The sequence below is a fragment of the Rhinatrema bivittatum genome, chromosome 1 (assembly GCF_901001135.1).
Source record: "Rhinatrema bivittatum chromosome 1, aRhiBiv1.1, whole genome shotgun sequence".
Taxonomy (NCBI): Eukaryota; Metazoa; Chordata; class Amphibia; order Gymnophiona; family Rhinatrematidae; genus Rhinatrema; species Rhinatrema bivittatum.
The window spans coordinates 513,453,052-513,469,801 of NC_042615.1; the positions used below are offsets into that span (position 1 = coordinate 513,453,052).

Genomic DNA, 16,750 nt, shown 5'->3' on the forward strand with positions numbered 1-16,750 from the left:
TTAGAAGCAAGTTGTTCTCTGCCTTCATCTACTTGTGCAAGAGTGTAACCCACTTGTCTGGACTGGTCTGATAGGACGAAGAAGGGAAGTAGAAAATGTACACTCATGAACGATTCAAAATACTCTGTGTAACTTTTACAACACACAAACAATATGCCAATATATAGGAAAATTGTTTCTTACCTGCTAATTTTCGTTCCTGTAGTACAACAGATCAGTCAAGACTCCTGGGTTTTGCCTCCCCTCCAGCAGATGGAGACAGAGAAGTTTTAACAGACTCCGTCCTATACCCCTCAGGTGCCACCTAGAGTCTGTCAGTATTACACTGTACCCAAGCAGAAAGATTAAACCATAACCTCCACATAAACAACCTCCCCCCAAGGAGCAGATGGAATGAAAAACTTGTAAATCATGCCCATACTCTTACCCTGAAAAGTGGGGCATTCGGTAAACTTGCAGAAAAATGATGAGCTACCGGCCGAGCGGACTCTGTTTTCCCATGGGCAGGACACTGGACTGATCCGTGGTACTACAGGAACGAAAATTAGCAGGTAAGAACCGATTTTCCTTTTCCTGTATGTACCCAGATCAGTCCAGACTCCTGGGTTCTACCAAAGCTTCCCTAACCAGGGTGGGACTGAAAGAGTCCCGCTCGGAGTACACTGGCCCCGAAGAAACCAGGCTCTGGGGCCCGGACATCTAGACAATAGTTACTGGCAAAGGTATGCATAGATTTCCAGGTAGCCATTCTACAAATCTCTTGCGGAGACACCTGTTGGCATTCCACCCACAAGGCCGTTTGCGATAGAGTAGAATGAGCTTTAAGACCAAGCGGAATTGGTTGGCCCTGCACAAGATATGCCGACACAATAGCTTCCTTTAGCCAGAGCGATAGTGGCCTTTGAAGCTTTATGACCCCCTCTTGGGTCCACTCCACAGAACGAACAGATGGTCCGATAGACTAAAACTGTTCGTAACCTCCAAGTAACACAACACCACCCTCTTTTTGTCCAACCTCCTTAAATCCCTAGATTCTGGAGCAGAAGAATCCAGGCCCGCGAAGGAAGGGAGCTGCACTGACTGATTCAAACGAAAGGACACCACTTTCGGGAGAAGAGAGAACTGTTCTTAAGGAAACCCCTGCATCAGAAATTCGTAAGAAAGGCTCCCTGCAAGATAAGGACTGAATCTCGGAAACACGCCCAGCTGAGGAAATAGCCACAAGAAATATGACCTTCAACGTCAGATCCTTCAGTGTCGCTTGTTTCAATGGCTGAAAGGGAGAATTACAAAGCGCACGGAGAACCAGATTCAGCTTCCATGAGGGACGGGGGTTCCGGACCGGGGGACACAGATGCTTAGCCCCTCTCAGGAACGGGCTACATCCGGATGAGAGGCTAGCGCAACACCCTGCACCTTTCCACGAAAACAGCCGAGGTCCGCCACCTGAACTCGTAGGGAATTGAATGCCAGCCCCTTGGCTAACCGTGCCTGTAAAAAAATCCAGAACATCCGGAATTGAAGCCCTGGACGGCTGCACTCCCCAAACATATGCCATGGAGGTAGAAATTTTACGAGAATGTAACAGCGTGGCAATAACCGTATCCGAGTAACCCTTACTCCTTAATCTCTGCCTTTCAAAAGCCATGCCGCTAGACAAAAGCGATTTACCTCTCCGAAACAAACGGGGCCCTGATGCAGAAGATTCGGAGACGGACGAAACCTCAGCAGACTGTACATGGCAAAATTCAGAAGATCTGCAAACCATGGATGCCGCGGCCATTCCGGAACCATGAGTATCACCATGCTCGGATGAACCTCAATGCAGCGCAGAACCTTTCCGATCAACAGCCACGGCGGAAAGACGTACAACAGAATGTCCTTTGGCCAGGAAAGGACTAGAGCATCTACCCCCTCTGCTCCTGGCTCCTGCCGCCAACTGAAAAAATCGAGGAGCCTTGACATTGCGGCACGTCGCCATAAGATCCATGGAGGGCATGACCCAGCGTTTGCACAGAAGAAGAAAAACCTCATTGGAGAGTTCCCACTCCCCCAGGTCCAACTGGTGGTGGCTAAGAAAATCGGATTGCACATTATCCACCCTAGCAATGTGAGAGGCAGCAATCTTGTAGAGGTGTTGCTCCGCCCAGTTGATTAAGAGCTGAGCTTCTGCCGCCACTGGACGACTCCTGGTTCCACCCTGATGATTGATATAAGCCACCGTTGTCACATTGTCAGAGAGAATCCTCACTGATCTCCCCTCTACTAAGGGAAGGAGGGCCTGTAGCACCAAACAAACCACTCTGGTCTCCAACCGACTGATCGACCAAGAAGACTCTGACCTCGTCCACTGACCTTGCACTGCCATTCCTTGACAAACCGCTCCCCACCCGGAGAGGCTGGCATCGGTGGTTACCACTATCCAGGAGGGAATTTCCAAATCCACGCCCCATCGTAAATTGTCTGGACACAGCCACCAAAGAAGAATGGACCATGCCGAATCAGTCAGTGGTAGGAGAAGATGAAACTGTTTGGAGAGCGGATTCCACCGGGAGAGCAAGGCTGACTGAAGAGGACGCATATGCGCAAAGGTCCAAGGCACCAGTTCAAGAGTGGAAGCCATCTAACCAAGGACCTGCAAATAATCCCAGACCCTGGGACAAGGCATGGATCGCAAGGACTCCACCTGAGTGAGAAGCTTGGACAATCTTTCCTCGGTAAGAAAAACCTTTCAAGATCGTGTCGAACCGAGCACCCAAAAACTCCAAGGACTGGGAGGGAACCAGGGGACTCTTGTCGGGGTTGACCACCCAACCCAACGAGCTCAACATCTGTACCACCCTCTGCACCGCTGCCCTGCAAAGGCGTTCTGACTTTGCTTGAATCAGCCAATCGTCCAGGTAGGGGTGTACCAAAATCCCCTCCTTTCGCAGGGCCGCTGCCACAACCACCATCACCTTGGTGAAGACTCTGGGCACCATCGCCAGACCAAACGGTAGAGCGCAAAATTGAAAATGATGCCCCAGGATCGCAAACTGTCGATATTTCTGATGATCTGGGCGTATAGGAATGTACAAGTAAGCTTCTGTCAGATCCAGAGACGAATTCCCCTTTGTGTACAGACGCTATTACTGAGCAAAGAGTTTCCAACCGAAAACGAGGCACCTTTAGAGTCCGATTGACTCTTTAAGTCTAGGAAGGGACGGAAGGTGCCCTCTTTCTTGGGCATCATGAAATAGATGGAGTACCGCCCATTCCTGAGCTCTCCTGCGGGTACTGGAACTATGGCACCTAGGTCCTGTAACCGCCTCAGAGTGTCCTTTACCGCCCAGCGTTTTTTGTGGTACCCGCATGGGGAAACCATGTACCGCTTGTGGATCGGCTGAGCAAAATCTAACATGTAACCGTGTTCTACTATACTGAGGATCCACTGATCTGAGATTAAGTTGGTCCACTTCTAGAAAAAGGGATAACCTCCCCCTATGCTTGGGATGGAAGAATGGACCAGCTTCGCTTCATTGCGCTGACTTGGGACCCCCATGAGATTGTGGGGCTCCATCTCTGGCAGGCCAGCACCCTCAAAAGGTCTGATTCCAAGAAGACTGGCGGCTGGGAACCTGTCGAAAGGACGAACCGGCAGAACGTGAAGAGCGAAACCAGCGATTTCCCCGAAATCTTGCCCGTTGAGGAAAGGATCCTCTCGTCCTGGGTCTATTCTCCGGCAACCTATGGACTTTATTCTCCCCCAGAGATTTTATCAAGTCCTCCAATTGTTGCCCGAAAAGCAGCTTAACCTTGAAGGGTAAGGAACCCAGTTGAGCCTTAGAGGAAACAGCCGCAGCCCAGTGTCTAAGCCAGAGGAGCCTGCAGGCTGACATGGCAGAGACCATGGTTCTGCCAGAAGTCCGCAACAGATCAAAAAGCGCATCAGCACTGTAAGCTACCACTGCCTCCAGGCACCCTGCTTGCATCGCCTCACTCGTCGAAAGAGATGCTGCTGCTTGCAAATCCTGCACCCAGTGGAGACTGGCTCGTAGTGCGAAACTGCTGCACATAGTGGCCTGGACTCCTAGGGCTGAAACCTCAAAAATCTTTTCAAGTTGCAACTCCAATTTGCGATCCTGCAAATCCTTCAGGGCAGTGGTTCCTGTTACAGGGATGGTGGTTTTCTTGGTCACTGCCGAGACCGCGGTGTCCACCTTAGGGACCTTAAGGAGGTCCAGTGCTTCCTCCGGAAGCGGGTATAACTTGTCCATAGCCAGACTTACCTTTAAACCAAGGTCCGGAGTGTCCCACTCCTTAAACAAAAGATCCGTAACTGACATATGAAACGGAAAAGATCGCGCTGGACCCCTGAGCCCCACCATCACCAGATCCATAGCCCCAAACCGTGAGTCCTCCAGAGGAACCTCAATGCCCAGCCCCTCCAGAATGGCCAGGATAAGTGGACCTAGCTCATCCCTTCTGAACAGGTGGACCACTTTGGGATCATCTCCCTCCACTAGAGGCGCGTCTACGGGCTTGGCTGGCTGGAGCTAGTGATCCTGATCCACATCCAGTCCCTCAACAGGGGCTTGTGGAGGAGACTCCCCTTCATCCACCCCATCCGTATCTGAACTGTCCACAGAATAGGAAAGGGACCGGAAAGGGCGTTTGGCCTTGGGGGCTTCTATGCCACTGTGTGACTTGGTACGCTTGTGGAGTGATGAGGCTCCTGTCCCAGCTCCCAGCGACGGCGGGACCTCACAGGGTACCGTAGTACCCTGGCTCTTTGCTGCTTTTCGTGCTTTAAAGGCTTTATGCAGCAACAAAACAAAATCGGAGAATGAGGAAGAAGATTCATCCGAGTCTTTCCCCCGTTCCTCCTCTGAGGAAGATATCTGCGCTGCCTGCAAGTCCCGTTCCCCCCCCCCCCCCCCAGGGGCAGCAGGACGCGGCGAAAGAGATGGTGGGGAGCTCCCCTCCCCCAGGGCAGCCTTCTCCTGTTCCCTAAACGTTTGCAGTAAGGCTTCAGTACCTGCGCTGAGAAGGGTCCTGAAGCTGCCGCAGCAATTCTGCCCTCCCAGGGTCCCTGTGTGCTCTAGAGCTTCTGCGCTGCGATTTTGCCGGACTCGGCTTCCCCAAAGAGCCTTCCCCTCGGGACAAGCACCCGTACAAACTCCGGACCGCGACAGTCTGTTAAAACGTCTCCGTCTCCATCTGCTGGAGGGGAGGCAAAACCCAGGAGTCTGAACTGATCCGGGTACGTACAGGGAACTTCTTGAATTTTTTTTGTTTTGGCCTCACAGTTTTCTCCTGCTCCTTTGGGCTTCCAGCTCAATCAGAATTGGAATCTATTGGGCTGTGGCACCATATGCCCTCATTCACAACTACCTGGGACTTTTCCCTCCTCTCTCAGAGTAGACATTGCAATGATGCCTCTTGGCCAAGAAAACCACAAACAATGATTCCCTCAGCTCAGTTAATTAAAGTGGGACCTTAATTCTGGCCACTAGGTGTCATCACTGAGCGATAGACTCCCTCCCAACCCAGGGATTGCGAAGCTGCCTCAACAGCATCCTCAGACCTGAGTGATCCTGCGAACACAGTCGTGGCCTGGGAATCACACCCAGATACTGCAACACAAGAGTATGTAGCACTGCTACTAAGCCATCAGACTGGCCTTAGTTTCTTCAGTCTTGAGAAATCAGAAGAAACACAAGTATCTGGGAGAGACCCTGAACCTGACAGACAGGGAGATTAAGCTGGAACATGCAATAGATATGAACTAGTACGTGTGTCTGTCCTCCGCCCCTCACCCTATACGCATGGTACCTTGAACATTCGTGGCACAATGGAGTAATGGTGACCAGACCACATCTGCTTGATGATATCGGCATAGGCCTCTGCGATCTCCCCCTTCATGCCTAGTGGGTTACTGAAGTTTAGCTCCTCCAGATAATGGTGATTCAAGAAGTACTCTGTCAGCGGAGGCACGTTACTCAGGCACTGTAGAGTGTGAATAAGAAGGCGGAGGAGTTAAAATGAGAGATTCTCGTTACTTAGGAATTGGAAGGTGAGAAGAGTAGGGGGGGGAGGGAGGGAGGCGGTCAGGAAACAATAGTCACGTACAGCACAAGGGAAACAGATGAGAGAGCAGACTTGTGATACCCAGTCACTGAGGAGAGAGGAAGATGGTGAGGAACGACTTATTATTCAGATACTGTGGGGCAAGAGAGAGAGAGAGCGAGAGAGAAAGTGAAACTAGGAGACTATCGATATTTAGGCACTGCGGGAGTAGGAGAAGGAGGGAGAAATGAAAATGAAAATCTCCCATTGCACAGAGACACTAGAGGGGAGAAAGGGGATTAGGGTTGTGAAAGTGAGAGATTTCCCCTACTATAAGAAACCTTACTTGTGTCTAAGTACATATGTGCATTTATCTGTATGCCTATCTATCTCTGACTGTCACTATCAGCTCCCGAACTCCTACATATGGACACATTTACCTGTAAGGCAGAATTCATAAAGCAGGTATTGCCCAGGTTGGTGAGACCACAAACTCCTGGCTGTCCTCGGTATGTGCCATCCTCATCCAAAGAATTCCTCCTGAAACAGAAAGGCCGGGAGGAAGAGATGTTAATGCATCTCTATTCAATGCCGCTAAACAGTATCCACGTTCTTGCTCATGACGAGATCCTTAAGTATTCTAAATATAATACACAATGGTGCAGAAAATTACAGAAAGATGGATAATGTGTACACTGCTTTAAGAGGAAAGATCACAGAGCAACAATTCCTAAGACCCAGATACCTAAAGACTGCAGAGGCACATTAGAGACCTCTCCAATTATCATTGCTTCAGTGGGATATGGATAATAGGGGGTACTGATAAGTGGACAGACAGCAGGGCTGTGACTCATAACCATGAAAGGATATCTGGCATTGTTTAGAGATGCCCTCTACAGTTCCTACTGCTTCTGAGGGATATATATAATAAGGACTTCACCTTAAGAAGACAGCGATTTCAAACAGTTTTCAGAAAATCTGCCACCACAGCACTGCGGGATACTAACTTCTCTTAAAATATTGCAATAAAATGACCAACACTAAACAAAATCTAGGACTACATACAGCTTCCATATGCTGTTTCAGCCAAAGAAGCAAATATGGGTCACAGACATTGCAGGTATAGGCTCCTCCCTAGGAAACAGGTTTGACCTGTAATTGACTACAAGCAACAGTCTTAAACCACTCTTGATAAGAGGGATGCACAGATTACAGGGATCTACAGTGTTACTGAGGTATCCCCATAAACAGACTTTAGATGCAAGGCTGTATGAAGAGTGAAGCCAGGTCTTGAACAATGGAGACTGGGAGAGAATGGCTAGGAGTACTTACATGGCATGAGGCTGGGCACTGGGCCAAGTGCCGTCTTTGTTTCTGCTCTCCATTATTACAGTCTGTGAGGAACATGAAGAGGCATGAGGCCAAGGATACAATGACCTTCACAGTAGTATATACACTACCACTTAACACTTCTATAGCACTACTCAACACATGCAGTGTTGTGCAAACACACACAAATCACATCACACATGAACATACTCTCTTAACCCCCCAACTATGAAGTAATATTAGTCAATGGCCAGACATCAGGGAGTTCTCGCTGATTAAAAGTTTGCATGAGGCATGGACATTATTTAAAAATACCATCTTGGAAGTCCCGATAAAATATAGTCCATGAATCAAAAAAAGGGTTGAAGGAAGACCAAACAATTGCCAGCATAGTTTAATGGTCAGATGAAAGAAGTAGTTAAAGCAAAAAAACAAAAAAAACCCCCAGCATTATTCAAAAAATGGAATGCAGACCTAAATGAAGAAAATAGGCAAGAGCATAAGTACTGGAAAGTTAGATGTAAAACAGTAATAAGACAGGCCAAGAAAAAATTTGAGAAGAAGCTTGCCAGATAAGCAAAACTTTTTCAAATAAATTCAAAGCAAAAAGACTGTGAGAAAGTCAGTTGGGCCATCAGATGACCAAGGGGTTAAATGGGTTGTTGAGTGAGGACAAGGAAATAGTGGAAAAGCTGAATGAATTATGCCTTGGTCTTTACTGAAGAGATTGTTGGGAACATACCACCACTGGAAGCTTAGTACTGATAAGGGCAAAAATATAATAATGGTCAGCTGGGACTATATTGAAAGACGGTGCAGGGCCTGGAGCCTAGGGGGCATTCTGGACCCCATTCAGTTACCAGGGATTGTAGGGTACATGAGGGGAGTGGGGGAGAAGGAAGGAAGGAGTAGGATTTGGAAGAGAGGAGAAGAGACCTGCCCCTCGAGCTATTTTATTTTTTTCCTTTCTATGCAATTGGGACCACATCAGGGAATGGGGCTCATTTTTGGGCTGCTCAGCCTCTTTAATTTAAGGGCCCAGGAGAATCGAGAAGCACGGTAGTGTCCCACTGCTCTCAGGAAACATTGGCTAGCTTTCATGAAAATAACATGGCTTGCGAATTTTCAGGCAAGCTGAGCCATTTTATTAATATGAAATTGGCTAGTATTGAGTTGCAATATCGGGGGTGAAATACCAAGTGTTAAAATACCAAGTGTTATTTTTGCGTTAAGGCATTTAGGGGCAGATTTTAAAACACTTATGCGCGGGCGTAGATTTGTTCACACAACCCGGCGCGAACAAATCTACGCCCGATTTTATAACATGCGTGCGCTGCCGCGTGCATGTTATAAAATCCGGGCTTGGCGCGCGCAAGGAGGTGCCCGAGGGGAGCCCTTATGGCTGTCCCCATTCCCTCCAAGGCCGCTCCGAAATCGGAGTGGCCTTGGAGGGAACTTTTTCCCCGGCCCCCCCCCCTCCAACCTTCCCCTATTTAACCCACTTCCCAGCCCTACCTAAATCCCCCCCACTTTATTTTATTTCTTACGCCTGCCAGAGGCAGACTGCCGTCGCGCGAACCTCCGGCATGGCCGGAACGGAGGAGGGCTCGGGACACGCCTCCGGACTGCCATCACGCCCCCAGACCTGCCCTGGACACGCCCACGGGCCGCCCACTTTTGAAAGCCCCGGGACATACGCGTGTCCTGGGGCTTGCGCTCAGCACGCGCAGGGGCAGATTTTCTCAGGTTACGCACGTAGCCTTTGAAAATCTGCCCCTTACCGCGCAGTAAATGCCTAACGCAACTAAGTAAATAACTCTCTAGAGTAGCTGATTCACTAAAGGTTTTTCTCAGTTACAAAATGGGAGAAAAGTCTTGATGAATCTCGCCCTTAGTTTGTACCTGAGGCAATGCAGGACAAAAATGACTTGCCCAACGTCACAAGGAGTGTCATGGGGATTTGAACCCTGGCTTTCCTGGTTCTCGGCATGCTGCTCTAACCACTAGGCTACTCCAATGTAACACTCCAAGAATGGTCTGGGAAACTACAGACTTGTGAGCCTGGCAAAATGGTAGAAGCTATTCTTAAAAACAAAATTACTGGCCATATAGATAAACATGGTTGAATGGAAGTGTCTACATGGTTTTAGCAAAGGGAAGTCTTGCCTTAATCTTTTAGGTTTTACTGAAAGTGTAAAAAAAAATAGTCCTGGGGGAATTCTGCGCCACTGTGGAGCACAGAATTCCGCCCCTGCGCAAAAAATGGCAGAGATCCCGGCATGCTACAAACGGAGTGCACTGTGCCAAAGCTGAAGGCCCCTGGCGTCCCGTCACAGCGAACATAAAGGCCCTGGAGTGCCGCAAACGGAGCCCCCACGTGCCTCAGGACGCACTTCACTTGCGGCAAAGATGAAGGCCCTGGTGAGCATGAATGCATGTAGAGAGCGGGAGGGGTGAGAAGGGAGAGGGGTGAGGGAAGGATGAGAGATGAGCAGGGGTGAGGGGTGAGAGATGAGCAGGGGTGAGCAGGGAGGGTAAGCAGGAGGGTGAGAGAGCAGGGGAGTGTTTGTGTGTGGGTGCCAGAGAGAGCCTATATGAGGAGATTGTGAAGAAGTGTTTGTGTGTGTGAGATTGGGAGCTGGTGTGTATGAAAAAGGGATCCTGTGTATGTGAGGGTGCTGGCCTGTGTGAAGGGATTGTGTATGTGTGAGACAGAGCTTGTGTGAAGGAATGTATGAGAGAGATATTGTATGCATGAGAGAGAAAGGGAGCTTGAGAAAGTGTGCATGCAAGAGAGAGGGACCCTGTACGAGGGGATGTGTTTGCGTGAGAGAGTGAGGGAGCCTGTATGAGAGGGTGTGTATGTGCACTAGAGAAAGGGAGCATGTATGTGAGAAAGAGAGGAACAGTACTGAGAATGGGGGTCAAACTCTGGGAGTGGAGATAGAGTGGAAGGGGTTGAGCCTAGAGATGGAGGGGAGAGATACTGGCAGGTGGAAGAGTTGGGGCCTGAAAGGGCAAAGTGGCCAGGGGGGAAGGGGAGAGCGAGTGGAAGGGACACTTTCAGTGAATTTCTAGGGAAATTCTGCTCAAAATATTTAAAATTTTGCATCTTTAAGTAATAACTTTTTTCTGTATTAATTTAAATGTAATTACTTAAGGACCATCATGTAAATTGTAGTATTTTGACCAATATAAAGTTTGCAGAATTTTAAGTTTTTGTGCACAGAATTTATATTTTTTATACACAGAATTTTAAATCTTTTTGCGCAGAATTCCCCCAGGAGCAAAAAAAAAAATGTAAAGGACAGCCAGTTGACAGTGTATTTTGAATTTTCAGAAGGCATTTGACAAAGCCCCCATGACAGACTGCTCAGCAAATTAACGTCATGAGATAGGAGGCAGCATTCTATTGTGGACTGGTAACTTGTTAAGCCAGGAAACAGAGGGAAGGACTAGATGGTCTGTTTTCCAAATGGAGAAAGGTTAGAGTACCACCACAGGGATCGGTACTGGGACCTGTGCTGTTTAATATATTCATAACTGACCTGGAAAAGGGAAGAATAAGTGAGGTGATCAAATCTGCAGATGACAATTATTCACAGCTGTTAATACAGCAGTGAATTGTAAGGAACTACAGGTCTTTATGACATTAGGGGGCTGGGCATCTGAATGACAGTTGAAATGTAATATGGACAAATGTAAAGTGATGCACATGGGGAAAAATAATCCCAACTACAGGTACACAATGCTGGGTACCATACTGGGGAGTCACTACTCAGGAAAAGACCTGGGAGTCCTTGTAGACAATACATTGAAATCCTCAGCTAAGTGTATGGCATTAAAAAAAAAAAAAAAAAAAAAAGAGGAAATAGAATGCTAGGAATGATCAGAAAAACAAAGAATAACACAGAACACACATTGCCCCTGTATCAATCCATGGTATGACTGCAACTTGAGTATTGTGTGCAGTTTTTGTCATCTCACCTCAAAACAGACATAGTGGAAATAGAAAAGTTGTTCAGAAAGACAACAAAAATGACAAAGGGGACAGAAAAGCTCTCCTATGATGAGAAGCTATGCAAGTTAGGGCTCTTCAGCTTGGAAAAGAGATGGCTGAGAAAGGATATAACAGAAGATAATCATGAGTTGAGTGGAACAGGTAAATAAGGAAAAATGTTTTCTTACCTGCTAATTTTCTTTCCTTTAGCCCCACAGATCAATCTAGATAACAGTTTTTCTTCCCAACCAACAGATGGAGACAGAAAAGCTTTACAGTACTGCTGGTACATAAGCCACCTGCAGTCGCTCAGTATACATTTTGTTTTAGCTTGGTGATAGGAAACACCCTATCATTCAAGTAGGGGAAGGCTGAGAATTCTCAGAAATCGTGCTTCCAGCTGGAGAATCCCCTCCAAGGGTTGGAATTTGATCACCAACCATGAGCTGAGCTACATACACAAAAAAAAAAAAAAAAAGAGCAGTCTTTCAAAACTCAGGGTGGGATTCTGGACTGATCTGTGGAATAAAGAAAGAATAAATTAGCAAGTAAGAACCACATGTTTTCCTTACTTACCACCAGATCAGCCCAGACAATTGGAATGTATCCAAGCCTCCCCAAAATGGGAGGGAACCCAAAAGACCAGCTCGTAGCACAGTCGCCCCAAACAGTGAGGAATCAGGAGCCTGGACATCCAGCCTGGTAAAAAATGCATAATCACTGCCTTGCAGTGGCAAGACTCACTTACATTCAGCCCAAGATGCAGCTTGTGCCCTAGTAGAAGGAGCCCAACATCCTATCGGGACGTGTAGGCCCAAGTAAATGTAGGCAGACTCCATCATCTCCTCAATCCACCTAACAATAGATGCCTATGTCATCTTCTCTCCCTTGTTGAGACTACTGAACACAAACATATTGTCTTGCAAAAACCATACGTGATTCTTTCATACCTCTGGAGAACCCTGCATACCTTAAAAAATGAAGCTCCATGTTATGGACAGAAGATGATCTCCACTTCCCAAATACAAGCAATTCCACTGATGGACTTAAATCGAATGAAGAAACCACCTTTGGTTTAAAAAAAAAAAAAAAGATACTGTACCATCCTCCGAAAACTGAAAGGTGTCCATGCATTACAAAAAAAAACTACAACCCCAAAATACACGTTGTCAAGCCAATAGCCAACAAAAAGATAGTCCTTGGTGTAGGGTCTTCCAATGATGCGCTTCTCAAAGGCTCAGAGAGTTACACTAAGCTATTTGATACAGGCCAACGCTGAAACTTACACCTTAAGAGTTCAGGGCCAGCCCAATCTGTAATTCTCTCTGTAAAAGGAAAAGATCCAAGGAACTGAAGCCAGAAGTGGAATGATACCTGCCTGTTGACACCAGGCCTCTAACTCCTTTCAAACCCACATGCGCACAAGGGAAGATGAGGGTTTCCTAACTAGAAAGCAAGGTTGCAATGATTTCTTAATTCCCAACCTTGCCTTCTCAAAGCCAGGCCGTAACACAAGGGTGATCCCCCTACTCTAAGAAATCGGACCTTGACGAAGCAGCTTGGAAATATGACTTAGGCTTAAGAGTCCCACTAACTTGAGATCCATAAACCACAGATGCCTGGGCCACTCTGGAGCCACCAAGATCATTCTGTCTCAAGGTTTTTTATGCAGAGTCCGTCTGAACATAACTCCTGTCTGTGACCCAAACATAGTAGGGTCTTAGCAGTCAATCCTGTCACCATCAAATCCAACTAGGAAACCCCCTCAAGTTGCCTTGATTAAAGATACAGCTTTGTGCACAACTCCCACTCTCCAAGGTCCTGAGTGTGCCTGCTGAGCCATTTGAGATGCCAACACCACCTGCAGATAGTGCTCTCTCAACAGAACATCGCCACCTCCAAAGACACCACTGGGCTTCTTGGTTCCCCTCCCCCACTCTGTTAATGTATAGAGTATCAGTGCCTTCGCACTGTTTGACAAACCTCATTGCCCTGTTATAGTCCAGAAGAAAGATCAAAGTGTTCCTAATTGCTCTGGTTTCCAAACGACTGACAGACCACCAACTTCTGCCGCCGACCACAGGCCCTACACCATCTGAACTTGACAAATGGCTCCCCAGTCTTTCAGACTGGCGACTGTGATCACCATGATCCAATTTAGAATATCTAACTCCACGCCTTGGACAACCTGTCCAGCTACCAGGACAGACTCAACCTGGCTTCCGCAGACAGGGGCTGTCTGACCTACAAATCATTCAAGTGGAGACTCCACCATGATAGATTGACTCTCTGCAACGATCATATGTGAACAAATGCCCAAGGAACAAAGTCCAGCAAAGAAGCCATGAAGCCAAGGAACTGAAGATAATCCCAGACTCTGGGACTCCTCAGGTGCGGCCAGCAACAAATTTGTCCCTGCAGGTACAGCATGGTCACTGAAGAAAAGAACACCTTGTCTACACTGATCTCGAAATGCAGCCCCCTCCCCCAGGTATTCCCAACACTGTGATGGCATCAGTTTGCACTTGGCAAAATTTATAACCCAACCTAGGGCCTGCAGCCTCAGCACCACCCTATGAACAGTGATATCAAATGTCCCTTGTCTTTGCTCGAAGAAACTATCCATTCAAATAAGGGTTCATCAGAATAACTTCTCTGTGCAACATTTCCACTGCTACCATCACTTTGGAGAACATAAGAGGGGCTGTTATGAGTCCAAATGGAAGTGCTCGCAACCAAAAAAATGTTCCCCCATCACAGCAATCATGAGGAACTTTTGATGATCTCTCCAGATAGGAATGGCAGATAAATATTCATAAAAGCAAAGTATGCCAGAAATTCTCCTTGCCAGAATGCAGCAGTCCCCAACTAGAGAGCTTTCTTACAAACAGGAGGGACCCTCAAAGATGCAGTTCCTCTCTATAGATCCAGAACGAGCTGAAATGTGCCCTCCTTTCTTGGCACCATGAAGCAAATAGATAACCTATATTTTTTCCTCTCCGGAACCGGAACTACTGCAGCCAAGAGAAGACAAGATATCATGGGCTTTACTGCCTCACTCTTTCCAGGGGAAGGGGAAAGCAGGAAAGCCTCGACCACTGCTTATGCAGAATCTAATATGTAGCCATCTCTCCCAAAGGAAAGAATCCATTGGTCTGACAGTATCTAGCTCCATTCCTCGTAAAACCGGGTTAAGCGACCACCTATATGCATCACTGAAGAGTGAACCAGAAAGCCTCACTGGGGACCATTAAGCCACCTCCTGAGCTGGAGCTTATACCCTCTCAAATACATTTATTAAAAATGAATTAGTTGCCTAGCACAGAAAAGGCCTAGGCAACATACAAAAAAAAAAATTCATAAAAATCAAATAAAATAGACTAGACAATAACATAAGATGGCTTACTGCAGAATGCTATTATGGTGAGGAAGATAAACCTAACCCCGATCATAAATAAGCATTTTTAAACAGGAGGGTATTTAAGCTTCTAAATGTTTTTAAACAATCGCAGGGTCTAAGTTCCATAGGGAAAGAATTCCAAAGAACTGGACCTGCAATAGAGAATGCAGAGTCCCTTGTAAGCACAGGCGAGCACTTTTTAAAAATGGATCATCAAGGAGGCCTTGTTGAGAAGATCTTAACATGAGGGTTGATACAGTTTCAGAGCATTGAGCCATGGACAGGATCTCAATATATGCGGGTTTGGGAAAGGCTGGAAATGTCAAGGGACACCAGTGCCGCCAAGAGAAAGGTTTCCCTGACCAATAACTTCTGCTTACTAGGAAAACCTTACAAGGACCCTTAGTGTTTGGATAATTGCCAGGTTCTTGTGGCCTGGTTTTGGCCTCTGTTGGAAACAGGATGCTGGGCTTGATGGACCCTTGGTCTGACCCAGCATGGCAATTTCTTATGTTCTTTCCTCCGGTAGCTGAAGAGCTTTGGACTCCGCCCAGTGCCTTAACTTCTCCAGATCTTCTCCAAATAGAAGTTCACCCCTAAAGAGAAGGGTACCAAGCTGAGCCTGGATAATACATCCATTGTCCAATTGTACAACCAAAGGAGTCTCCTTGCAGACACTGGTGATACCATATTCTCAGCTACCGTGTACAATAAATCATCCAAAGCTTCAGGTAACCTGCCTCCTTCAAGAGGGATTCTTCTGAATCTGCTACTGGAATCTGCTGTACCCAACGACAACATGTATGCACCATGAAATTAAGGCACCCAGCCACTCTAACAGTTAGTGCAGAAACCCTTAGCAACACCAAGGCCACTTTTAGAAGAGGAGAAAATGTATCCAGGGCTCTTCTCCATCCTTCAGGCCGGCCTCCAGTGCATTCCACTCAGCTTACACCAAGCCTTAACAGTGCGCCCCTAATGGGGACATCTGAGACGCCTGATAATCTTATCCTTTCCTGTCTCCTGTGGTTGGTAGTCTGCACCCTAATGCCCAGCTGCACCAGCGCCTTAGATAACATGGTGGTTAACGTTTCCCCCCTTAAGATATATCACCCTTGGAACATCTCCCTCCAGATAGATATCTCCCCCTTCTCCAGAGGCCCCCATCCTCCTCCCCAATGCCCAGGGAATCTACAGGCTTGATCCCTGGAAGAAAAGTCCATAAACCAATATTAAAGGTGAACTTGGGGAAATCCACTGCTTGTCCCTGATATAAACATGGAATTTATTGGCCTTTTGAGTTCCTGCCAGGCACTTGTGACCTGGACTGGCCAATGATGGAAACAGGATACTGGGTTCGGTGGGCCCCCGGGCTGACTCATCATGGCAAACTCCAAGCTCCTATCAATCCTCCTCAGAGACCGCTAAAACCAGTCCAAATCCAGACCAGTCCCCAACCTTCTTCCCTTGGGACGAGATGGAGAAGCACTAGTGCCTGAAGAAGTGCCTTCCTTGTTAGATTCCTCATTTTCTTCATTAAATATGCATTATGCAGAAGCATAAGCTCAAGAAAAAACAAATAAAGCAAAGGACCTGCCTGGGTCACCTCATCCAGATCCTTCATACTGGAAGCCTCCCCCCACTCTAGACTGTTGTGCCCCTACTCCTATCACAAGGGATAGGAATGGGGGTCTAATACCTCTTCCCCCAAATCCTACCTTACTGCGGGGGGAAAAGGGGCAAAATGGCCATCTGGCCTGCTTCTATCCATGTTACAACCGCACCAGCATCCAAGGATCGTAGCTGCTCATTCTGAATACTCTGCTGACACGGAGAGCAGTGAACAACTCTTCCTGCCTCTCACGCTGACCTGACCAAGGCCTGAAGGAGGAACTCAGCATGATGATCCCCACTGGCTAGTCTGTATGGGACTCCCTCCATAAATCCATGGGACTGCTGCAGCTTCTGCATAG

At 47.4% G+C, this 16,750-nt stretch overlaps 1 protein-coding gene across 2 annotated transcripts in view; it reads right to left on the bottom strand.

Annotated features, from left to right (window-relative positions):
* The window catches only part of USP11 (ubiquitin specific peptidase 11), a 165,297-nt gene that overhangs the window by 71,591 nt on the left and 76,956 nt on the right, over positions 1 to 16,750 (bottom strand). For both annotated transcript variants that reach the window (XM_029611904.1, XM_029611911.1), the window contains exons 6-8: positions 7,381 to 7,442; positions 6,489 to 6,588; positions 5,815 to 5,988 (exon numbers count right to left, since the gene is read on the bottom strand). In XM_029611904.1, the coding sequence (XP_029467764.1) occupies positions 5,815 to 5,988; positions 6,489 to 6,588; positions 7,381 to 7,442 (336 nt within the window). The remainder of the gene's footprint in view (positions 1 to 5,814; positions 5,989 to 6,488; positions 6,589 to 7,380; positions 7,443 to 16,750) is intronic.